We start from the raw sequence: 26,378 nt of genomic DNA on the forward strand, positions 1-26,378 counted from the left end.
ATCCTATATAACTACTGCTATACATACCTTTTCTATTCACATACTGTCCATATTATCTGTACACACCATTCACAAACATATATACTGCATTAGTATTCCAGACTCTAGACCAGAAGCTAATTTCCTGCAATTCTATTCATTTTGCAATGGGGTTTGTACTGTGTATTTAAATTCTGTATTCTCAACAGCTCATTCTAATTTTTCTACGACTGTACATTGCATTTTAGTTACAGTTTTTTGCGAAAGTATTCACCACCTTGGCATTTTTTCTATTTTGTTGCCTTACAACCTGGAATTAAAATGGATTTTTGGGGGGTTTGTATCATTTGATTTACACAACATGCCTACCACTTTGAAGATGCTAAAACATTTTTTTTGTGGAAACAAACAAGAAATAAGACAAAAAAACTGAAAACTTGAGTGTGCATAACTATTCACCCCCCAAAGTCAATACTTTGTAGAGGCACCTTTTGCAGCAATTACAGCTGCAAGTCTCTTGGGGTATGTCTCTATAAGCTTGGTACATCTAGTAATTGGGATTTTTGCACATTCTTCAAGGCAAAACTGCTCCAACTCCTTCAAGTTGGATGGGCTCTGCTGGTGTACAGCAATCTTTATGTCATACCACAGATTCTCAATTGTTTTGAGGTTTGGGATTTGACTAGGCCATTCCAAGACATTTACATGTTTCCCCTTAAACCACTTGTGTTGCTTTAGCAGTATGCTTCGGGTCATTGTCCTGCTGGAAGGTGAACCTCCATTCCAGTCTCAAATCTCTGGAAGACTGAAACAGGTTTGCCTCAAGAATTTCCCTGTATTTAGTGTCATCCATCAATTCTGACCTGTTTCCCAGTCTCTGCCGATGAAAAACATCCCCCCAGCATGATGCTGTCACCACCATGTTTCGTTGTGGGGATGGTATTCTCAGGGTGATGAGAGGTGTTGGATTTGCACCAGACATAGCATTTTCCTTGATGGCCAGAAAGCTACATTTTAGTCTCATCTGACCAGAGTACCTTCTCCCATATGTTGGGAAGTCTCCCACATGCCTTATGGCAAACAGAAACGTGTTTGCTTGTTTTTTTCTTTAAACATTGGCTTTTTTCTAGCCACCCTTCCGTAAAGCCCAGCTCTGTGGAGCGTATGGCTTAAAGTGGTCCTATAGACAGATACTCCAATCTCCGCTGTGGAGCTTTGCAGCTCCTTCAGGGTTATCTTTGGTCTCTTTGTTGCCTCTCTGATGAATGCCCTCCTTACCTGGTCTGTGAGTTTTGGTGGACAGCCCTCTCTTGGCAGGTTTATTGTGGTGCCATATTCTTTCCATTTTTTAATAATGGATTTATGGGTGCTCAGTGGGATGCTCAAAGTTTTGGATATTTTTTTATAACCCAACCCTGATCTGTACTCTCCTACAACTTTGTCCCTGACCTGTTTGGAGAGCTCCTTGGTCTTCATGGTGTAGCTTGCTTGGTGGTGCCCCTTGCTTAGTGGTGTTGCAGACTCTGGGTCGCCAGTAGACAATGGACCTGATCGGACAGCTCAGAGCTTCTGCTCTTTTCTGTCCATAAGAAACCATTGGATTGGTGGAAGAGGCAGGGCAGGCCAGGAGCAAGGAAGGAGGGTGTGGTCCAGCAAGGCATCCCCAGAGGCTAGGGTTTTTATCAGAACGGGTGTAGATTAGTTTCGCCTTTTTCTTTTCCCGACATGAGTTTGTGGTGTTTACTTTAAAAAATAAAATAGAAATAAAAAATAAAAAATAGAAAACGTCATAAAAAAATTTGCTCACAAATGTGCAGGGGGAGAGGGATGGGGGCGCTAAGGAGTGCAATTCTACACACTTTCATACACACACAATTGATTGTATTTTTTGTATTATTATTATTTTTCTTCTGCCCTTTCCTCTCTTCTAGGTCAGTTTCAGCATTATGGACATGGGTGTATCTGTGGTCTATTTGGCCTGTCCCACGGCTTCCTTCAATGATGGGTTGTGAGCGGCTCTGTTGATGAACTTCTGGCCAATGATTGACTGTCTATTGTTGATTGATGTCAGTCCAGATATGCTGTTAACGTAGTGATTGCTGATGTATCTTGGTAGTCTGTAAGCCATTTTTATTGCTATGAATTCTTCAGGTGCATGGATTCTACAAGGTGTCGGAAACGTTTCACAGACGATGTTGGTCCATGCTAAAGCGATGGCATTACGCAGTTGCTGCAGATTGGACGGTGTACGTTCATGTTGCAAACAGCCAAATCCATCTCATCCCAAAAATGCTCTATTGGGTTTGGTCAGCAACAATGTTCAGATAAGCTGATAACCTGGATGGCAGGAAGCTTGGCACCAGTGATGTACTGGGCCGTTCGCACTACCCTCTGTAGCGCCTTACAGTCAGATGCCGAGCAGTTGCCATACCAGGCGGTGATGCAACCTGTCAGGATGCTCTCGATTGTGCAGCTGTAGACGCAACAGGACTGGGATTCGATGAACCAGGCAATGTTTTTCCACTCCTCAATTGTCCAGTGTTGGTGATCATATGCACTCTGGAGCTGCTTATTTTTAGCTGATAGGAGTGGAACCCGGTGTGTTCTTCTGCTGCAATATCCTATCTGTGAAAAGGTCAGGGGGTGGCCGTTTTGGGGATACTGTATCCGGCGAGCCTGGCACCGACGATCATACCGTTGCTTAGGCGGATTGTTATGGCTGAATTAACAGCAGGATTTTTTGTTGTTGCCCATTCTAACGTTCAATTGAACAGTAATTGAATGCCCCAATGCCTTTCTGCCTGCGTTATATAGCAAGCCACTGCCACATTCTCCTACAGACACTCACTGTCTGTAGGAGCGATCCCTTTTCGTGAATGGGTTGGTGTACATAATAAACTGCGCAATGAGTGTATTGTTATCTATCTTAAATGACAGGACTTTCACGAATTTTATGATATTATCGTGAAGCTTATTTCAAAACATTAGGGGGGGTGGCAATACACATTTTTTTGGATGGGTCCGCCATAACACTCACAGAGAAGAAGAATAAAACATTAGGGGTGAGAGGCTATGCGACAAGCCTGATGCCCAAAATGTATGACTTATTATGCGCAGCGAGATGGATGCCGCTTTCAAGACAACTTGTAACTCTGAAACTCGCGCAGTTTCCCCACTGGGAAAATATCAGAATCGAACACAGCCATAGAATCGGTTTAGTCAGTTGTCTAATGAGCCCTTCCCAGCTAGCTAGTTTATGCTTGTGGCTAGAAACTTCAACCAGAATTTCAAATTTATCTGCCGAAGTTGGGACTTAAAAAAAAATATGTAGATGTAATGCCGTAGATTTACATTTTCGGGGAAAATCACTACAATAAATGTGCTTTAGCTGTCATATTGGCCTGATATTGGCTACAATATACTCGGCAAGCGGGACACACTGCATGTTGTTGTGTTACTATGGAACGCCGTTTGGGCCATACTATGGACATGTACATTGGATGCAACCCGGATATAGACCGTTCATGAATCGGAGTATGCGAATCTGAATAGATCACGATGAAAACAACGGTAGGACATCTTGGACGCAGTCTCAAATTCTTTGTTGGAAATGGCCGTTTCTGTCATGACGTGAACAATGTAATATTCTATGAAAGAAACTGTTCCTCTTTACTTCCGTAGCATTCCACCTAATGTGGGGGAGGCTATACGGACACGCCTCGTGCCCAAATTCGCAGTTGAAAGTTTATTTGAGACAAATGGATTTGGTTTAGTTGGTTCAGTCAGTTGTTCAGACGAGCACTTCCCAGCTCGCTATTTATGCTGGCTAGCTGACAACAGCAGCATTGCGCTAGTTAAAAATGGTAAAATAAAGTGATTATTTCAATTGTAGTTATATTTAGAGTAGGATAACAGCCTACTTGATATAGCATGAGCAGCAATTAATGAATCATGTAAACCTAAAACATGAGACATTGGATGAAAATAAAATGTTTTTTCGGTTGCAGTGACTTAGACCGCTGCGCAACTCGGGAGGATGGCTAAATCAATATTTCCTCCACCAGTTCTTGCATAATTTATTTTACTGACACAAAAAGATCCCACCATGTTGAAAAAACAAATGATCTGTTGGAATTTATACAATTGTACCACAAATAGGATACATGTCATGATTAAAATAAATAAGGTATGACTTACTAGCATACTGGCATAAAAACTGGATGGAATGGAAACGCGATTAGTGACTCTAAAAAGAACGGCAGAAGAGTTTTGAAATCTTCCACATCCCATTTGAATCAGCTTTCGTTTTGTTAGAGAAAAACATACTACTTATTGTTTTCTATAAAATGTTTTGCACAATTAATTTACTTAGTTTTGATCACTTTACACTTATTGAGCGATAGACCCCTGTAAATGTAATTTGCCTAATGAAGCGCGAGTGATGGAGAAGAACCATATTGTTTCAAGAAAGTGCATTTCCAACCACGTTCACTCTCCTCGATTAACTTCGACCTTTTTTAAAAGAGGCGAGAGATGACGCAGGAGGTTAGCAAATCGAATTGATAAAAGTCACCGGAACCCTGCACCCTTGTTTGCAAAGCGAAAGACTTGGATTCCGAGTTTCCCCACTTGGGTGGTATCAGAATAAACCAATAGCAAGTTATACGGTCTATACAAAGAACTTACGTTCATTTGACTCGTAGTTACCGAGTTGTCGACATGACGTGAACGTGGTGAAATTCCTACCTGTCACGTGCGCGCCCCGTATCAAACGCTGGCTAAAAACTAGTTCCAGGCTGGGAAACGACATATTACAACAGAGAAGAACATTCCATCGACAGAGGAGCGGGAAAAGGGGGAAACCCTGTAACACTGGAGGTAAGAGGTATCCCCTGTTATTATAGTGTTATTAGGCCGCACTATTCCAACTATCCGTAGCTAGCTACTGAGCGATGCTGGCAAGCTAGCTAGTTGAGGCAGGCTTGCCTTGTCAAAACGGGCCCCTGCTGATAATGAGGCAGTCTGTCGGTAAACTGGTGTGTTGGAGTTAATCATCGACATTGGCAGCCACACCTGTTCACCGTAAATATGAGGATAACGTTAGTGTTTAAAAAGTAGAGCTGACTAACCTCACAGCTTATGCAATCAGATGTTTCAAGTTCAAAGTTAGCTAACGTTAGTTAGCTTTTTCTAGCTAACTGCAGCAACAGCCAGCGTTTACCATGTATGCAATGCGCTAACGACCGTGTTTGGCATTTGCAACTGCTAGCGAACTAGCTAGCTAACTGTTACTCAATCTCTTATGCAAATTATTCAAACGATGTTCGTAACTACCTAACGTTATTTAGGTAACTTAGTTGAACTAACAAAATACTTTACTGTCTACATGTTAGTCGATATTATTGTTCAACACGACTAGCTGAGTTGGCTAGTATAACCTGTTAGCTGGCTTTTTAGTGTGGCGTCATTTCGCTAATTATCTTTGCCTTGAAAAAGGGATGTTCAAATAACTCAGTGAAAGTTAAAGTTTCCAGAAATGTATAGTTGTCCTTTCACCAATGGCTTTATCATGTCTATCCTTCCCAAGAAGGGTACATCTTATATGCAACTAAGCCTTCATTGGCAGAGTACAGTATTTGCCCATCCAGTATCTCACTCTGATTTGCATAGTCTTAATTGGTGATTCAAAATTACTTTACCGTTGCAAAACTAATGTACAGCTGTTTTTAAAAATATATATGCAGATATCAAAGTATATTGATATTAAGCATTCCTTTATATTTCACTTACAGCAATCATGGTAGGCGAACGCCGCAATGGGAACCTACTTGTCCAGCTGGGCACGAAGCTGCAGGCCTATCCAGAGGAGTTGATCCGGCAGCGGCGGACTCACGATGGCCAGACAGAGTACTTGATCCGCTGGTGCCTGCTGGCCATAGACGACGGTAGTGGCTCAGGTGGAGGGAGCAATGAGGCAGGAGGAGGTGGGGGAAGCAGTTCAGGGGTGGGTGGCTCCAGCGGCTCAACCTCAGGCGAGAGCAAGACGGAGAACATACTGATGTGGATGTCAACGGAGGATGTCTACGCCAACTGCCCCACTCTACTGGGCAAGCGCAAGGCAGACACCCAGCGGCCCCTCCAGGAGGAGGAGAGGCCCAGTGGAGAGTTCCCTGCTGATGTCACCTTTGACGAGGTGGAGCTCTCAGACATGAAGGACGATGTCAAGAACTTGGTCACGAGGGCCCGCAAGCAGATGGCCAAGAAGAGCGACTTTGCCATCAGCATCACACACACCATCCACGTGCTTAGTGCCTACGCCAGCATCGGCTCACTGGTGGGCGTCTTCAAGGAGACCGGTGCCCTGGACCTGCTCATGGAGCTGCTCTGCAACAAAGAGCGACAAACCCGCCGAAGTGCTGGGAAGATGCTCCGGGCTCTGGCCTCTCATGACGCAGGTATGGGGTTTTGATAGTTTCATTCTTAGACTGTCGAGTAGAGTAGAGTGACATGCTGTTAGCATGCTGACTGCAGGGATGTCCACCAGAGCTGTTGCCAAAGAATTTCATGTAAATTTTTCTACCATAAGCTGCCTCAACATAATTTTAGAGTATTTGGCAGTACGTCCAACAGGCCTCACAACCACAGACCATGTGTATGGCGTTGTGTGCTTGAGAGGTTTGCTGATGTCAATGTTGTGAGCAGTGCCCCATGCTGGGGATATGGGCATGCATAAGCTATGGACAACAAACTATTGCATTTTATTGGTAGCAATTTGAATGCACAGCTACTGTGAGATCCTGAGGCCCATTGTCATCCCATTCATCTGCCACGATCACCTCATGTTTCAGCATGATAATGCACAGCTCCTTGTTGCAAGGATCTGTACACAATTCCTGGAAGCTGAAAATGTCCCAGTTCTTCCATGGCCTGCATACTCACCAGACATGTCACCCATTGAGCATGTTTGGGATGTTCTAGATTAGAGTTCGACCGATTAATCGAAATGACCGAATAATCGAAATGGCCGATTTAATCGATTTAAAAAATATATATGTTATTTCACCTTTATTTAACCAGGTAGGCTAGTTGAGAACAAGTTCTCATTTGCAACTGCGACCTGGCCAAGATAAAGCATAGCAGTGTGAACAGACAACAGAGTGTTGGAGTAAACAATTAACAAGTCAATAACACAGTAGAAAAAAAGGGGAGTCTATATACATTGTGTGCAAAAGGCATGAGGAGGTAGGCGAATAATTACAATTTTGCAGATTAACACTGGAGTGATAAATGATCAGATGGACATGTACAGGTAGAGATATTGGTGTGCAGAAAAGTAAATAAATAAAAACACTATGGGGATGAGGTAGGTGAAAATGGGTGGGCTATTTACCAATAGACTATGTACAGCTGCAGCGATCGGTTAGCTGCTCAGATAGCAGATGTTTGTGAGGGAGATAAAAGTCTCCAACTTCAGCGATTTTTGCAATTCGTTCCAGTCACAGGCAGCAGAGTACTGGAACGAAAGGCGGCCAAATGAGGTGTTGTCTTTAGGGATGATCAGTGAGATACACCTGCTGGAGCGCGTGCTATGGATGGGTGTTGCAATCGTGACCAGTGAACTGAGATAAGGCGGAGCTTTACCTAGGATGGACTTGTAGATGACCTGGAGCCAGTGGGTCTGGCGACGAATATGTAATGAGGGCCAGCCGACTAGAGCATACAGGTTGCAGTGGTGGGTGGTATAAGGTGTTTTAGTGACAAAACGGATGGAGCTGTGATAAACTGCATCCAGTTTGCTGAGTAGAGTGTTGGAAGCAATTTTGTAGATGACATCGCCAAAGTCGAGGATCGGTAGGATAGTCAGTTTTACTAGGGTAAGTTTGGAGGCGTGAGTGAAGGAGGCTTTGTTGCGGAATAGAAAGCAGACTCTTGATTTTCGATTGGAGATGTTTGATATGAGTCTGGAAGGAGAGTTTACAGTCTAGCCAGACACCTAGGTACTTATAGATGTCCACATATTCAAGGTCGGAACCATCCAGGGTGGTGATGCTAGTCGGGCATGCGGATTGCAGGCAGCGAACGGTTGAAAAGCATGCATTTGGTTTTACTAGCGTTTAAGAGCAGTTGGAGGCCACGGAAGGAGTGTTATATGGTATTGAAGCTCGTTTGGAGGTTAGATAGCACAGTGTCCATGGACGGGCCGGAAGTATGGTGTCGTCTGCGTAGAGGTGGATCAGGGAATCGCCCGCAGCAAGAGCAACATCATTGATATATACAGAGAAAAGAGTCGGCCCGAGAATTGAACCCTGTGGCACCCCCATAGACTGCCAGAGGACCGGACAGCATGCCCTCCGATTTGACACACTGAACTCTGTCTGCAAAGGAATCGGTGAACCAGGCAAGGCAGTCATCCGAAAAACCGAGGCTACTGAGTCTGCCGTTAAGAATATGGTGATTGACAGAGTCGAAAGCCTTGGCAAGGTCGATGAAGACGGCTGCGCAGTACTGTCTTTTATCGATGGCGGTTATGATATCGTTTAGTACCTTGAGCGTGGCTGAGGTGCACCCGTGACCGGCTCGGAAACCAGATTGCACAGCGGAGAAGGTACGGTGGGATTCGAGATGGTCAGTGACCTGTTTGTTGACTTGGCTTTCGAAGACCTTAGATAGGCAGGGCAGGATGGATATAGGTCTGTAACAGTTTGGGTCCAGGGTGTCTCCCCCTTTGAAGAGGGGGATGACTGCGGCAGCTTTCCAATACTTGGGGATCTCAGACGATATGAAAGAGAGGTTGAACAGGCTGGTAATAGGGGTTGCGACAATGGCGGCGGATAGTTTCAGAAATAGAGGGTCCAGATTGTCAAGCCCAGCTGATTTGTACGGGTCCAGGTTTTGCAGCTCTTTCAGAACATCTGCTATCTGGATTTGGGTAAAGGAGAACCTGGAGAGGCTTGGTCGAGTAGCTGCGGGGGGGGAGCTGTTGGCCGAGGTTGGAGTAGCCAGGCGGAAGGTATGGCCAGCCGTTGAGAAATGCTTGTTGAAGTTTTCGATAATCATGGATTTATCGGTGGTGACCGTATTCCCTAGCCTCAGTGCAGTGGGCAGCTGGGAGGAGGTGCTCTTGTTCTCCATGGACTTCAGTGTCCCAGAACTTTTTGGAGTTGGAGCTACAGGATGCAAACTTCTGCCTGAAGAAGCTGGCCTTAGCTTTCCTGACTGACTGCGTGTATTGGTTCCTGACATCCCTGAACAGTTGCATATCGCGGGGACTATTCGATGCTATTGCAGTCCGCCACAGGATGTTTTTGTGCTGGTCGAGGGCAGTCAGGTCTGGAGTGAACCAAGGACTGTATCTGTTCTTAGTTCTGCATTTTTTGAACGGAGCATGCTTATCTAAAATGGTGAGGAAGTTACTTTTAAAGAATGACCAGGCATCCTCAACTGACGGGATGAGGTCAATGTCCTTCCAGGATACCTGGGCCAGGTCAATTAGGAAGGCCTGCTCACAGAAGTGTTTTAGGGAGCGTTTGACAGTGATGAGGGGTGGTCGTTTGACTGCGGCTCCGTAGCGGATACAGGCAATGAGGCAGTGATCGCTGAGATCCTGGTTGAAGACAGCGGAGGTGTATTTGGAGGGCCAGTTGGTCAGGATGACGTCTATGAGGGTGCCCTTGTTTACAGAGTTAGGGTTGTACCTGGTGGGTTCCTTGATGATTTGTGTGAGATTGAGGGCATCTAGCTTAGATTGTAGGACTGCCGGGGTGTTAAGCATATCCCAGTTTAGGTCACCTAACAGAACAAACTCTGAAGCTAGATGGGGGGCGATCAATTCACAAATGGTGTCCAGGGCACAGCTGGGAGCTGAGGGGGTCGGTAGCAGGCGGCAACAGTGAGAGACTTATTTCTTATTATTTTCAAAATTAGTAGTTCTAACTGTTTGGGTATGGACCTGGAAAGTATGACATTACTTTGCAGGCTATCTCTGCAGTAGACTGCAACTCCTCCCCCTTTGGCAGTTCTATCTTGACGGAAGATGTTATAGTTGGGTATGGAAATCTCTGAATTTTTGGTGGCCTTCCTGAGCCAGGATTCAGACACGGCAATGACATCAGGGTTAGCAGAGTGTGCTAAAGCAGTGAGTAAAACAAACTTAGGGAGGAGGCTTCTGATGTTGGCATGCATGAAACCAAGGCTTTTTCGATCACAGAAGTCAACAAATGAGGGTGCCTGGGGACATGCAGGGCCTGGGTTTACCTCCACATCACCCGCGGAACAGAGAAGGAGTAGTATGAGGGTGCGGCTAAAGACTATCAAAACTGGTTGCCTAGAGCGTTGGGGACAGAGAATAAGAGGAGTAGGTTTCTGGGCATGGTAGAATATATTCAGGGCATAATGCGCAGAGAGGGGTATGGTGGGGTGCGGGTACAGTGGAGGTAAGCCCAGGCACTGGGTGATGATGAGAGAGGTTGTATCTCTGGACATGCTGGTTGTAATGGGTGAGGTCACCGCATGTGTGGGAGGTGGGACAAAGGAGGTATCAGGGGTATGAAGAGTGGAACTAGGGGCTCCATTGTGAACTAAAACAATGATAACTAACCTGAACAGTATACAAGGCATATTGACATTTGAGAGAGACATACAGCGAGGCATACAGTAATCACAGGTGTTGAATTGGGAGAGCTAGCTAAAACAGTAGGTGAGACAACAACTGCTAATCAGCTAGCACAACAACAGCAGGTAAAATGGCGTTAACTAGGCAGAGGGAGGGTCGGATTAACTACACACAGAGCCTGAGTGCGGCTGGGGCCGACAGATAAAACATAAACAAGCAGAATGGAGTACCGTGATTAATGGACAGTCCAGCATGCACCAGCTATGTAGCCAAGTGATCAGTGTCCAGGGGGCATCGGTGGATGGGGCAGGGAAGCTGGACTGGCGAGTGTTATCCAGGTTAAAAAACTGGCTTACTGCATTTGCGTAACAGGCAAGGTAAGTTGCTAGCTAGCATTAAACTTATCTTATAAAAAACAATCAATTATAATCACTAGTTAACTACACATGGTTTATGATATTACTAGATATTATCTAGCGTGTCCTGTGTTGCATATAATCTGATTGAGCCATACAAGTATCTAAGTATCTGACTGAGCGGTGGTAGGCAGAAGCAGGCGCATAAGCATTCATTCAAACAGCACTTTCGTGCGTTTTGCCAGCAGCTCTTCGTTGTGCATCAAGCATTGCACTGTTTATAACTTGAAGCCTATCAACTCCCGAGATGAGGCTGGTGTAACCGAAGTGAAATGGCTAGCTAGTTAACGCGAGCTAATAGCGTTTCAAACGTCACTCGCTCTGAGCCTTCTAGTAGTTGTTCCCCTTGCTCTGCATGGGTAACGCTGCTTCGATGGTGACTTGTCGTGGTGTTGCTGGTTCGAGCCGAGGGAGGAGCGAGGAGAGGGACGGAAGCTATACTGTTACACTGGCAATACTAAAGTTCCTATAAGAACATCCAATAGTCAAAGGTTAATGAAATACAAATGGTATAGAGGGAAATAGTCCTATGATAACTACAACCTAAAACTTCTTACCTGGGAATAATGAAGACTCATGTTAAAAGGAACCACCAGAGTTCATATGTTCTCGTGTTCTGAGCAAGGAACTGAAACGTTAGCTTTCTTACATAGCACACATTGCACTTTTACTTTCTTCTCCAACACTTTGGTTTTGCATTATTTAAACCAAATTGAACATGTTTCATTATCTACTTGAGGCTAAATTGATTTTATTGATGTATTATATTAAGTTAAAATAAGTGTTCATTCAGTATTGTTGTAATTGTCATTATTACAAAAAAATCATAATCGGTCGACCTCTAATCAATATAGCCTAACCAGAAGAGAACCTGTTCCTGACACCCCCCCCAGCCTGCTGCTGCTGGCCTTCTGCCATTTAGTCAAGTTGCCAGTAATGGGCTACACCAGCGGTCAACAACCTCTTCCATTTGGAGTGCCAATTTATTTGACCATTTCTGCTGACATGATTATGATTTTCATATGCACAATTTTATGGAACAGTTAAATTTGTAATAGTCTTCATATCTCAATCAATGTCATGTGGTCAATCAATGTTACTATTCGAAAAGTGAATGTGCTAATATGTAAGAATAGCATACATACAGCCGACAAATACAAATATTGCATTCGGTAGGTAGAAAATATCCTGGTTTTAAAAGTAAATATCCTATAAATCACATTGGCTATGCATGGCCTGTCTGCAAGGAACTTAACATTGTATTAAGTTGGTCCAACCCAAAGCATGTGCTTGCAACATTGTATAAAATATTTTGGGCCCTCAGTTTCCCACAGCTGTAGGCTACTTGCGCAAGGGATAATAAGTCAATTATGCTTTACCGGAATAAAAGTAAGTTACCAGAGACGCAACTCATTTGGATATACGTACGGAGGTCAATACGTAAAGCTTATTACTGTCCTTACGAAACGATCAACTTTACCCACACATTAACATTGTGTTTTCATAGGAGGCGCATGTAGCTTGTTGTTTTTGTCGGCCAATCATCAGTGGCATTAGCCTCTGACTCTGTTGTGGCAAGTTAGGATATCAATGGAAGATTTATTTAAAATGATGCTGTTAAATGAGAAGGATATGTTTCAATGACCAAGAGCCAGCAGGTAGGCTGCTCCTTCAACTTTGAATGAAGTTACTGTGTAGGAACAGGGGAAAGGGCAGCCAATGTAGCTTTGATTAGCTAGCTTAACTAGCTACTCTTGGTTTGATGCAGTAAAAACGAGTGCTATGTAATCAGTGGATGATAAATAACCTAGCAGCTAGAAGTTAGTAACTAGTACAAGTGGGCTTCTTTGCTTCACTCTCTTCCTCCTTGTGCTACTCAGCCACACAGTCAAAAACACAGCACGGCTCCTCCCCCGCATGCTGCCAGCTCAGTTTTCCTCTCCCTTAGTTTGTGCATTTTTAAAAGCTTCAGTTAATAACACAGCAAAAACAATGTATTTTCTGCTGCTTCCCTCATTCGATTCGGATCAGCCTGGTCTGGACTTGACAGGGTCAATACAGGGCTGGGTCTGGTTGTCTGTTTGGACCTGGTCTCCATATTTAAAACATACATTTATTCAGTTAGGGGCCAGGGAGAAAAGCTTGTTGGACCTGAGAAGACATCTAATCTGAGAAATGTATTGGATTGTCTTGAACGGGAAAGATTCATATCCTTAATAATAGGTCATTAGGTCTGTGTGATATTAAAAGGTTCAAATATATTCTTCTGTGAACATCATTGACCTAAGTAATGGTATTTCTGAATGACTTATAGCTTTATTTTCTGAGGGGCTTGAATTCTGGGTTTAGCAATGCAGTTTTTCCACTGGTTAATCTTACCTTTGCCTGATGGCTTTAGTTTGCGTAGCATTTTCTATTTGACCAACAATGCTTCCGTTTTGATTTTAAGGGTGTGAGTCTTTGGGTAATGGTTAGTCTTTGGGTAATGGTTAGCCTGTGGGCAATGGTTAGCCTAACTATGGGCTCTCGTACTTGCCCTTTAGTCATGACATGAATATTCTGTAACTTGGAATTGTGTGCAACTAGTCCGGATGTGAACCCGGACCTGTTAAGCTGTTTGTTATTCATTTGAATATACTCTGAATTGTTGACATTGGCTAAGTCTGTTGCAGTTGACAGCCATGACACTTGATCAGTGACATAAAGCCTTGTACCAGGTCCCACCAAGCATTTCTTTACCATGTTTTTTGCCTTCCAACTGACCCTTTTTGGCAATTTGATGTAGCCTTATTACAGAGAATTCCCCAGTTGTAGAGCTGTTGATGTTTTTCTCATATGCGTCATCAATGAATGGTAAAAAAGAAGGGCTTACTCATCTTCCCTTTATAAAGAGGCCACGTCGGCCACCTTGGCTGATTTGGACTGTTTGTTTTAAGGTTTCTTAGCAACTATGTTTGCTGGAGGAAATGGATAACATTTTCATGTTTGATAAGATAAAGATTTTTTTTAACATGCTTTATGAAACCAGTCAACATTCATTGAATTGGGTTGTTGATTGTTATGGTAGGTTCATTTTTCTTTTATTAAGCCACTCACAATTGTCCTTTTAATTAATAAAGACACTGTCTGCTCTACTGTCTTGAATGGACTAACACAGCTATAGTGTTGTATTGCGCCTCTGTTTCTGTACTTTTTGAATTCCCACTCCTTGGGCCATGACGGTCCAACCTTGTGGACTGTTAAATGTGACTCCCCTATCAGGAATAGCTGAGACCTTTTGACATGGCGCTAAGTAGAGGTCGACCGATAATGTTTTTTCAACGCCGATAGGACCGATGTTGATTTTATTATTATAACTTTTTATATATATATTTATTTTTGTAATAATGACAATTACAACAATACTGAATGAACACTTTTTATTTTTTTGTGTGTGAATTTTACCCCTTTTTCTCCCCAATTTAGTGGTATCCAAATTGTTTTTTTAGTAGCTACTATCTTGTCTCATCGCTACAACTCCCGTACGGGCTCGGGATAGACGAAGGTCGAAAGCGATGTGTCCTCCAAAACACAACCCAACCAAGCCGCACTGCTTCTTAACACAGCGCGCAATCCAACCCGGAAGCCAGCCGCACCAATGTGTCGGAGGAAACACAGTGCACCTGGCAACCTTGGTTAGCGCGCACTGCGCCCGGCCCGCCACAGGAGTCGCTGGTGTGCGATGAGACAAGGACATCCCTACCGGCCAAGCCCTCCCTAACCCGGACGACGCTAGGCCAATTGTGCGTTGCCCCACCGACCTCCAGGTCGCGGCCAGTTACGACCAGAGCTTGGGCGTGAACCCAGAGTCTGCGCCACCAGTCTGCTCAACCACTGCGCCACCCGGGAGGCCCATGAACACTTATTTTAATATAATACATAAATAAAACTAATTTAGTCTCAAATAATGAAACATGTTTAAATAATGCATAAACTCAGTGTTGGAGAAGGTAACAGTGCAATATGTGCCATGTAAAAAGGCTAACGTTTCAGTTCCTTGCTCAGAACACGAGAAAGTATGAAAGCTGGTGGTTCCTTTTAAACATGATTCTTCAATATTCCCAGTTAAGAAGTTTTAGGTTGTAGTTATTATAGGACTATTTCTCTCCATACCATTTGTATTTCATATACCTTTGACTATTGGATGTTCTTATAGGCACTTCAGTATTGCAAGCCGAATCTCGGGAGTTGATAGGCTTGAAGTCATAAACAGCGTTGTGCTTCAAGCATTGCGAAGAGCTGCTGGCAAACAAAGGAAAGTGCTGTTTGAATGAATGCATACGAGCCTGCTGCTGCCTACCACAGCTCAGTCAGACTCCTCTATCAAATATCAAATCATAGACTTAATTATAATAAAATAACACACAGAAATATGTGCCTTTAGGTCATTTATATGGTCAAACCCAGAAACGATCATTTCCAAAACAAAACATTCATTATATCAGTGAAATACGGAACCGTTCCCTATTGAACGGGTGGCATCCCTAAGTCTAAATATTGCTGTTACATTGCAGAACCTTCAATGTTATGTCATAGTTATGTAAAATTCTGGCAAATTAATTACGGTCTCTGTAAGGAAGAAATGGTCTTCACACAGTTCGCAACGAGCCAGGAGGCCCAACCTGCTACATATACCCTGACTATGCTTGTACTGAACGCAAGAGAATTGACTTTCCCTAGTTAATATTGTCTGCTAACATGAATTTCTTAACTAAATATGCAGGTTTAAAAATATATACTTGTGTATTGATTTTAAGAAAGTCATTGATGTTTATGGTTGGGTACACTGGTGCAATGATTGTGCTTTTTTTGGGAATGCGCTTTTGTTAACCTCTTACTTACAGTTACCCTCCTACTTTTTTCAATTTCTGCCTGAAGACATACCCAAATCTAACTGCCTGTAGCTCAGGCTCAAAACCAAGGATATGCATATTCTTGGTACCATTTGAAAGAAAACACTCTGAAGTTTGTGTAAATGTGAATTGAATGTAGGAGAATATAACACAATAGATCTGGTTTAGGTAATATAATGAAAAAACCATATGTTTTTTCATGTTTATATCTTTAAAATGAAAAAGACAAAACAAACATTCAGGATGATGGGGACAATTTCAGTGAAAAACATAAGACGGCAACAGTACTTGTGCAAAGTTTCAGAATGATAACTCCCAAAATGAGTGTGCTACATGACATTTTTCATGAAGTCACCCAGGTGTCCCACACAAGTAGCCCAATGTACCCAAGGGCCAAATTGGTGAAGTTATACATTTTGAATGGAATAACTATATACAAAATACCAAAATGGTATTCTAACACCCCCCTAACACATTTACAAAATAACACTTTCAATATTTGGAAGACCCTCAGTCCTCTACACAATATTGTGCTGCTGCTATGCCAGGTGCCATAGCAGTCTCTTTCTGCTGTAAAGCGGAGGGTCACCAAGCATGTGGTGCAGGTGATGGGGGACTTCATTTTGCAAAGAACACAGCGACGCCTCCATGCTGTGCCCTTTTGGCCCTGAGGCACATCCAAACCTGCAGAAATAGAAATTAGAAATTTGGGCAAATAGAAATTTGGGCAGATGAACGCCACTTGTGGTAGGAGCTGGATGAACCAGCTCCAGGACACCTTGGCACTGGGGGCTCCCATTCGGAGTCCGTGTCACTGTGAAAGAAAATGTTCAGTTAGAATAGTTTCACATATGAGCCCTGTATCAACAGGTATAATAAACAGATGTATATAAGAGTACAGGGAACATAAGGCTGAATATATTATTATAGACCTGCTAGATCTACTGTCTCATTTATATTATGACAGACCAGCTAGATCTACAGTCGCCATTTCACTTTGGCCATTGTTGTGGGCCTGCCCTCCCCTCAACAGCCTCTAATAGGCTATTTCATGTGAGGTGGGGCGGCAGACACACTCGTCTCACATTACATTACATTTTTATATATTGCTACTACAATTTTCAAAAATCACAAATATTTTATTATTAATTTCAAACAACAGCATTAGCATGAGAAGAACTTACCAGTCCAAAACTATGTCCTCTCCATTCAAAAAATATTCCTCCATTTGGGAATCGTCCTCCAACAATCTCTCTCACTTTCCCGATCAATTTCTCCTAAAATTGTGTGTATATCTAGATTTCGATTTAGCTTTTCCTGACTTAGTTGCCATACTGATTGAGAGAGAGATAGATATATATATATATATATATATATATGCTTTACCAAAACAACGCTGAGCGTAACATGCGTTGCTCCTTCCGGTATGAAACTTCAATGGCGATTGACCCTCTTTACGCCGGAGCTTTACTACATGGGTTGGTCTTCCAACACATAAACATTACATATTGCCTTTTACCTCAGCTCATTGGCTATCTACCCAGCTAGATTTCAAAACGATCAGTGGTCATTGGGTTAAAATACAGTCAATCAACGAAACAGCGGTCATATCATTGGTGTCCAATGATGTCATTACTTGTTGTCTTCAAATTGGTTTCTTTCAGTCAATACGTCCCGGGAAATGACCCATCAAGTTTGCTTGTGTTACAAACAAACCAGTTGATTGCAATGAAACCAAACATGACTGGAAAAGTCACGTTTAGTGTGTGTGTGTTTACATCGAAAATGGAATGAGACGGAATTCACAACACAAGTGGTTCACAAAATGTTTCGTTTTAGGCTATAAAAATGGATTTTATCAAACAATAGACCATTGTGTGAACACTTATTTTAACTTAATATAATACATCAATAAAATCAGTTTAGCCTCAACTAAATAATGAAACATGTTCAATTTGGTTTAAATAATGCAAAACCAAAGTGTTGGAGAAGAAAGTAATGTGCAATGTGTGCTATGTAAGAAAGCTAACGTTTCAGTTCCTTGATCAGAACATGAGAACAAAAGAAAGCTGGTGGTTCCTTTTAACATGAGTCTTCAATATTCCCAGGTAAGAAGTTTTAGGTTGTAGTTATTATAGGACTATTTCCCTCTACCATTTTGTATTTCATTAACCTTTGAATATTGGATGTTCTTATAGGCACTTTAGTATTGCCAGTGTAACAGTATAGCTTCCGTCCCTCTCCTTGCTCCTCTCTGGGCTCGAACCAGCAACACCACGACAAGTCACCATCGAAGCAGCGTTACCCATGCAGAGCAAGGGGAACAACTACTAGAAGGCTCAGAGCGAGTGATGTTTGAAACGCTATTAGCGCGCGTTAACTAGCTAGCCATTTCACTTCGGTTACACCAGCCTCATCTCGGGAGTTGATAGGCTTCAAGTCATAAACAGTGCAATGCTTGACGCACAACAAAGAGCTGCTGGCAAAACGCACGAAAGTGCTGTTTGAATGAATGTTTACACGTCTGCTTCTGCCTACCACTGCTCAGTCCAATACTTGTATGATCAGTCAGATTATATGCAACGCAGGACACGCTAGATAATATCTAGTAATATCATCAACCATGTGTAGTTAACTAGTGGTTATGATTTATTGTTTTTTTATAAGAAGTTTAATGCTAGCTAGCAACTTACCTTGGCTTACTGCATTCGCGTAACAGGCAGTCTCCTTGTGGAGTGCAACGAGAGAGAGGCAGGTCGTTATTGCGTTGGACTAGTTAACTGTAAGGTTGCAAGATTGGATCCCCCGAGCTGACAAGGTGATAATCTGTCGTTCTGCCCCTGAACGAGGCAGTTAACCTGTTGCTCCTACCCTCTACTTTTTTGAACATTTTGTTAAAAATCGCGCAACATTTCAGCGCCCTGCTACTCATGCCAGGAATATAGTACGTTCATATGGTTAGAATGTGTGGATAGGAAACCCTCGGACGTTTTTAAAACTGGTTAAATCACGACTGTGGCTATAACATAACGTGCGTTACATCGGAAAGCGCAGGAAAACCTGATCACAGAAAATGGAAATAAATATCCTTGCGCCACTTCCAGCAATTGTTAACAGTGAGCCGAATTAGATAAGACCGAGCATTCAACTCCCACAGCATCCCCATGTTGTCTAGAGTCTTGTGAATTGAATCATCTTTGATTCTTGGTTGAACCGAAACAGGGGCACCACTTACCTCCGGTCTCCGCACAAAACATTCCGGAAGAGCTCTCTCGTGAAATTTTTTCCAAGACGACAGCTAATGATTTTTATCACTTATTAACGTTTACTAATACATAAAGTAGCATTACAAACGTATTTCGAAGTGTTTTGTGAAAGTTTATCGTCTACTTTTTGAATTTAAAAAAATGACGTTACGTTGTGAAATCGCTGTTTTTTTCGTTTATCACACAGTCTACATATAACGATATCTTGGCTTTATATGGCCCAATTTAATCTAAATAAAGACCCAATAGTGTTTATGGGACATCTAGGAGTGCCAACAAAGAAGATGGTGAAAGGTAATGACTGTTTTCTATTTTATTGTGCGGTTTGTGTAACGCCGAAATGCTAATTATTTTGTTTACGTCCCCTGCTGTGCTTTTGTGTTGTAGTGTATTGGTGCATGCTATCAGATAATAGCTTCTCATGCTGTCGCCGAAAAGCATTTTAAAAATCTGACTTGTTGCCTGGATTCACAACGAGTGTAGCTTTAATTTGATACCCTGCATGTGTATTTTAATGAACTTTTGAGTTTTAACTAATACTATTAGCATTTAGCGTAGCGCATTTGCATTTCCAGAGCTCTAGTTGGGACGCAAGCGTCCCAAGTAGAAGCAAGAGGTTAACTCACTGTTCCTAGGCAGTCATTGAAAATAAGAATGAAAATAAGAATGTGTTCTTAACTGTGCGCAAGTCTGCGCCCAAAAATACCGATTTCAGATTGTTATGAGAACTTCGGCCCTAATTAATCGGCCATTCCGATTAATCGGTCGACCTCTAGTTGCCACATTTGCTGAGGTTTCCTTTCTTTGACAGTTTGAAGATGAGTACTTTTCTCCAGTCTTGTGATATGATATTATGCTCCCGGATCTTGCGAACGAGATCAGTCAGTACCTTGGTAGTGGTATTGACGACAGCTTTAAGTAGCCGCTGTTCCCGGTAGCTTACATTTATTACACTATTTTAACCGCGCGAAATGAAGATAACCTAGCAAATTACATAAGCGTTATTTGAGTGACAACCTAATATCACTCAAGCCATTTTAGCATTTGAATGCTGAATGTGTCAGATATCAGGAAGAGGCCGCCTACCTTGCATTGCTCAGTGCTGGGCATATTGCTCAGTTTGACTACGTTACTGATGCTGCCTGGGCGGTAATACTAGATTAATGACTCAACATTTACCGGTGTTAGCAATTGGATATGTAGATGGGTGAGCCGGTCAAGGATCGATTCAGACTAAGTGGTACATTTTATGACAAGTAAACAGTTTATTCAGAGTGAAAATATGTAGTACAGCGTAATTACGGCTCTTCCGTTAGTTCGTGTTGGAACAGCAGGCAGAGAGCGCGTAAACAGTCAGCACAGCCCTTATATACGTCACAGAAAGTAGGTTGACTCTAGGAAGATCGGATCTCCGGATTGGTTCAGCTGGTTGTAGTCTGTAGTCTTCCGCCATTGGCTCAGTTGTCTGTCCGTCATCGTAGAATCTTCTTCGGGCACACAGTGTTCAGTTAAAAAAGAGATTATGTGTGTAATGTGGGAGCTATCCTGTAGGGGACCCCACAGGCTTTACTGTGAAAATACGTTGCTATGTGTTATCTCAGTTATAACAATGCAATAGCCATGTATTTAGCAATAGATTGGTCTCCTGCATAATAGCAATTCTTTACAAAACCCTCTCTTCACGTCTCACCAGAGACGTGACACAACCTAACTAGATCCAGACACAAAGAGAAACTTCTCCCAAAAGGACTATGAAATAAGGCACGGTATTAAACAGAAATAGATATTTATGTATTACCATCATGTTCTCCATTCAATCCCACTATGTACTAAGTTGGCTACCAGTCACCTAGGAACTTACAACCCTCATTTAACAGAGCGGAGAACAGCTCAAAATAAAAGTAAAAATTATTTTCCACATTAGCCAACTTTTTCCAGCAGGAAAAAGTTTCTGATACCCTCTCTTCACATCTCCTAAGAGATGTGATATAGTCCAGATACATTACTCCAAGCAAAAACGAAGACATAATCCAAAAAGGAAAAATATCCTAAACTAGGTATGTCTATCCGGAAATGGCCCACAAAGAAAAATAATTTCCCCCTCTTCCCATCCCAGATGGGACACGACATACAATGGAGAAGCTTAATCAATAAAAGCAACTGGATCCCCTCCTAAAATTGCTGCAAAAACTGAAAGATGGGTCTCATGCTCCATACCGTTATCTCGCACCTGGCTCCTGTTATCTAACCAAAAAGACCGCTTGTTCTCGCAACCCCACGCTCTGAATGTGCCCTCCCTTCTGTATTTTTCCAGCATGAGAAAGTTCCATGGCCCTGATACTTTTAACAATGTTTCAAATCAGCTAGGTAGCATAACACATACATACATCCACACCAGGCAACAGCAGATAATATTCAATCATATATATGGTAATGGCTATAATGTAAAATAACCCCAAGGGTGTGAACAAAAACTCAGCAATGAATCACATAACAGTTACAAAGTTTAAACTACCCTCATGTTAAAAGAGAACAGCTCATTCAAAAACAGAACAAAAGAAAATAGTGTGAAATTTAGGTCACCCTTTTGACTCCCGCTAGGGTGTCACTCAATTATCCTTTATTTCATCAGTCATAGCATTTCATGAAAATAATAAAAAGTTTATTACTAATAACAAGTTATATATGCCTTTGTTGTATGCTTGTTCCCCCAAGGGTGTCACTTATCAAAAACAGGATAAAACTTTATTGCTATTGACATGTAAGATGTAGGATAAAACTTTGGTCATGGAAAACAGAGTAAAGAATTATTAGAAACCATCTGGTCCTCTCAGCTACTCCTATCCTGTACCAGGTGGGCTCCTTGCCACCCAGGGACTCCAAACCATGTGTCATCCTCAGTCAGTCCCATCCTCCCCTGAAAGCATGCTTCCGTATCGGCATCGCCAACTGAGCATCAAGCAAAGGCATATGCCTGAAGCCCTCACCACATCTGTAACAGACTTCTCAAAACACGGTATGATGCAAGCAGCACATCACATCAATAACAAATAATACAAGAATTAGGGTCAGAAATCCAGTAACCATCATACCAGTGTACTTACCAAACCAGGCCAAGAGAACAGACTCCTCCACCCCCTGTGGACCTCATCTTAGCAGATAGTGCATCAACCCCGCCTTAGATTGTGAAGTTTAAAACTATCATCTGGACTGGTATTATTAGGAATATATGTGCAACATTGTTTACCGAACATCTTGCAGACGTCCCCTGACTGGCAAGAAGCATATCCAAGGCAAGTCTATTCTGTCTGGAAACCCCAAATGTGGCCTCAAGCTGTTCAGACATACTAGTGAGTGCATCACGGAGTAATTCACAAAACGCTGTTGATTATAGTAGATATAATTAATCCATGCAGTCTGTCTAGCATCCACCATGGCTGGACCCATAGTAGGTAGTAAGTGCCAGAGTCCATCATTCCTACCCAAGGCCTGAAACTCATGAGGAATCCCCACTGGCACTCCCAACAGGTTAGTGTGTATGTCAACTACATCCTCTGTCCATGGAGCACTACTACATCTATGTCTCCCATGGGATGGAATGTTTTCAGGTCCCCTGGTTACAGAACTCAGCAGCTGTTCAGCAACAACATCAACAATGGTCCGTGGAATTATCAAACTGGTCAGACCACACGTACCTTGCCATTCTCCTCTAAGAATGGGTCTCAGCACTCTTTTTGCTCCACTCATCCAACATACATCAGCCAGACCACTAGTTTGGTTTAGGCCTGTAACTGGCCAAGTGGAATTAATGGTTATGTTACTCCTGCAATCAGCTTCAGGCAATCTCCCATAATCAATGCCATTACCTGTACCCGTGATGCACTCGTAATTGCCCCCATATGCCTCAACACCCCAAGAGGCCCGATGAGGAGGTACTGCAGGAAACACAAGGCTCAAAGAGGAACAGAGGGTTGAATTAGGCTTAACCTGGTAAAAACTTCTCAAAATACACAACCACCCCCCTCCTTCTCCTACAGCAAATGGGTGTGTAGCCAGAACAGGTCTATCATGACTACAAATAATACAGTCCTTTCTTCTCAGGGTTTTAGCTGTGTACCTCATATAAGACAGCCACAAATTGTCCCTACTATCAAAACCAGTCTCAGTTTCTAATTGATCCATAGCCGAATAGTCTCTAACATTAATTACCTGAATGGTATTTTTAACACAGTGGTGGTAGAGGAGTGTGTCCGGCTACCTCTGGTCTTGGCAGTACCTTAATAGAAAACACACCCATCATGTCTGTCCTTTGTAGTCCGAGGGTGTGAGTGCCTGCATCAGAGAGCTTAATAGTTTTGATGGTTAGTAGGATTTCATCACCTTTACAAAGTTCAACATTGCTCCCAGGTTTCCCCATATCATGGAAAACCTATCCACCCTTGTGGGATCCCCCATGCTATAAGGATACCCTCTTCTCCAATCCTAGAACTGTCCGAAGTCGGTTATCATGTAATCTCTACTCTAACTTCTTGTCTACCCAGATCTAGGGATTTCTTATGCTTATTTTGGAACAAAATACACATCACTTAGCCAGAGCCAGACACATCTTCACTTCTATGAACAAAAACAGGGGTGATAGGACAGGTAGGGTTACTTCATTCGAGAGTTGGCCCCCGGAATTCTGTTAATTCCAGTTCTTCTCCCGAACTCTGTTTATTGTCCGACAGTGAAAAAATGTCTTACCCTTCCGCCGTGCGATATGAATCTGGGTAGCTCTTTCAGCTAGCTGTCACCAGGGGTCTTCTATGGTCCCCAAGCCTCTGGGACTGGATTGAGTGACTTCACCTGTAGTTCACCTGTAATGCATAAAATCCTGGACATACAGGCTTGGTTAACAAACAATTTCTCATATGTTTTATCTGATTATATCTTTAACTTCTATTCCCAATTGTTAGCTTACATTTAAAAAAATTTTTTTTTTTAGTTTCTTATCCAATAAGCCCCATCCTATCCTAGACCACAATTTACCCATCCCCCTTTTGATACCTGACTCTGCCCAGGTATCAACCTTACCTACTCTAAATAATGACTTAGGTAAGATTGGTCAAAAAATTCAAAACAAATGCTTATCATATCAAAATCCTTCCTTCAAGGACCCTCAGTATTCTATCCGACAATAACATGAATTTAATATATGTTGCAGAGTGCAGAATTCCTTATCTACAGTAATTTATCACCCCTAAGAACTGAAACTTATTTTTCTATTTAATTCCCTGCCCTATTGGCTTAATATATATCCTATCCTAACCTCCTAACCTAAACTCCTTTATAATGAATTTACCTTAAAACTAGTAACTCTATATGACCACATTCATTATACCAATGACTCTCCCCTAAGGCTGATCAGACCTTAGAAGACAGTCATGATAAGGTCCATGAGTCAACCCGCCCTTTTACAGTCAAGTTCTATACTACACTAGACATTAAAGAACCCTTTATCCTTAAAATCCAAATTCACTTGTGTAATTTAAAACTCATAAAGTTCCATATTTGAGCGTGTCTCTTTAAAATACCTTTGCACCAAAACAAATAGTCCTAACAAATGTTTTATGTGTATATATTTGCAAACCTTAATGATTAATCAAAACTTCCAGGCCTTTCCAATTTGGTCGTTTATGGCCTCATTCTCCCCAAGATTATAATCCCTGATATTTAATAAAAATAACGTATTTTCCCTTGGCTCCTTCAACTCACATTTACATCTCAATAAAACAAAACACCATCTGCGTGTTCCTCAAGGAAAAACAACTTGCCCCTGTTACGTATGTCTACGTATCAAGGGAAATGTTCAAATAACCAAATTCAACCTCGCTAGTTTACCGAAACATGTACAATTATGTTTTACCATAGAGGTTGCTTTTCACCATTAATACCCTGACACCGTTCCACATAATGGAAACAGTGCTCAAATTCACTGGTGCTATTCAAACGATCAAACCAAAAATCAACAACCATCAGAATCCACCATCACGATGTTTTATGACTCAGACATCCAATCCCTCTCTCTCACGGCCCAATTACAGTCCAAATAAACGCCACAAATCAATGATACCCACCCAGCGAATCAGCTGCTAGTTTTTAGCATCTTTCCTGACGATTTACATACTCCTTTTTTAAAAATGTATTTCGAAATGTTTATCAACTTCTGAAAAGTGACTCAACATTAATGGCCGCACCTCCTTCTAAAGGACACTAACCATTTTCTCTGTCACCCCCAGTCAAGACATCATTTCCGTGGCGACGGAAACCTCGCGAGTGATGTCATCAACAAGCTCTCAATTTTGACTCATTTCGCAACGATTTTCAACTCATTGTAAATAATGGTTGGCTGTCTGCAACAACAGTATTTCGGGTTCGATAAACCAAACCTAATTTATCACATCTGTTGAATCCTGAATTAGAGTTTACAACATCAATCAACATCTCTCAATTCGCTAATTTTATAAAAACATTTCGATGGACACAAATCTATCGTAATTGTTCCCCCGTTATTATTCAGAATGAATTTGATTTAAGTTACTGTCTCGTCTTTGAATTAGCATTTTAATTACGACTCTTTTCCCAATGTATTATTCCCAACAAATCATTTAGTGAACAGACATCGCCTTGCATCAAAATCTCCTTTCTTATATTAAGTTGAATGAATTAGTCTTTCAATTTGAACCAAACAAACTATTTAAAACGTTCAGTTTATATCTTATACCAATACTAGTGACTATAACTTTCTCTGCAAAACAACCAGTTCAATTACAACCAAAAACTCAGACATATATAACTATTCTTTACACATCAGCTGGGAACCGAACCCCGGCCTCCCACATGGCAGGCGAGAATTGTACCACTGAACCACCAATGCTTATGGAACTGAGATTCTCCGCAAATAGACCCAATTTTCAGTTATCTGCATTTGTTACTCCGGCATCTGAACAACAGAAAACAGCACCAACCTAAACGCCCAAAGTTTTCCCTCAATCAGGATTCTCATCAATCTCGCTCCCTTCGTATCTGACCCCTCCCTCCTAAATACGTGATTTTTTTCTTTTCTGCCTCTTTCTCTCTATGTAACCACCAACAATCTTAATGGAAACAATTACAACCACCTTGCATTTTCATATAAACAGTTACAAATAGACAAAACAAGACAAAACACACA

At 42.1% G+C, this 26,378-nt stretch overlaps 1 protein-coding gene across 3 annotated transcripts in view; it reads left to right on the top strand.

Moving 5' to 3' along the window:
• The first annotated feature begins 4,700 nt into the window (after positions 1–4,700).
• Positions 4,701–26,378, top strand: part of LOC115113302 (cullin-9-like) — a 50,187-nt gene continuing 28,509 nt past the window's right edge. For 2 of the 3 annotated variants that reach the window (XM_029640815.2, XM_029640816.2), the window contains exons 1-2: positions 4,774–4,857; positions 5,772–6,434. In XM_029640815.2, coding sequence (XP_029496675.2) covers positions 5,777–6,434 — 658 coding nt within the window. In that variant the 5' untranslated portion in view covers positions 4,774–4,857; positions 5,772–5,776. Of the gene's footprint in view, positions 4,858–5,771; positions 6,435–26,378 lie in introns of all 3 variants that reach the window. The other variant, XM_029640814.2, reaches the window with a different exon arrangement.

Source organism: Oncorhynchus nerka, linkage group LG28, assembly GCF_034236695.1.
Source record: "Oncorhynchus nerka isolate Pitt River linkage group LG28, Oner_Uvic_2.0, whole genome shotgun sequence".
NCBI classification, from domain to species: domain Eukaryota; kingdom Metazoa; phylum Chordata; class Actinopteri; order Salmoniformes; family Salmonidae; genus Oncorhynchus; species Oncorhynchus nerka.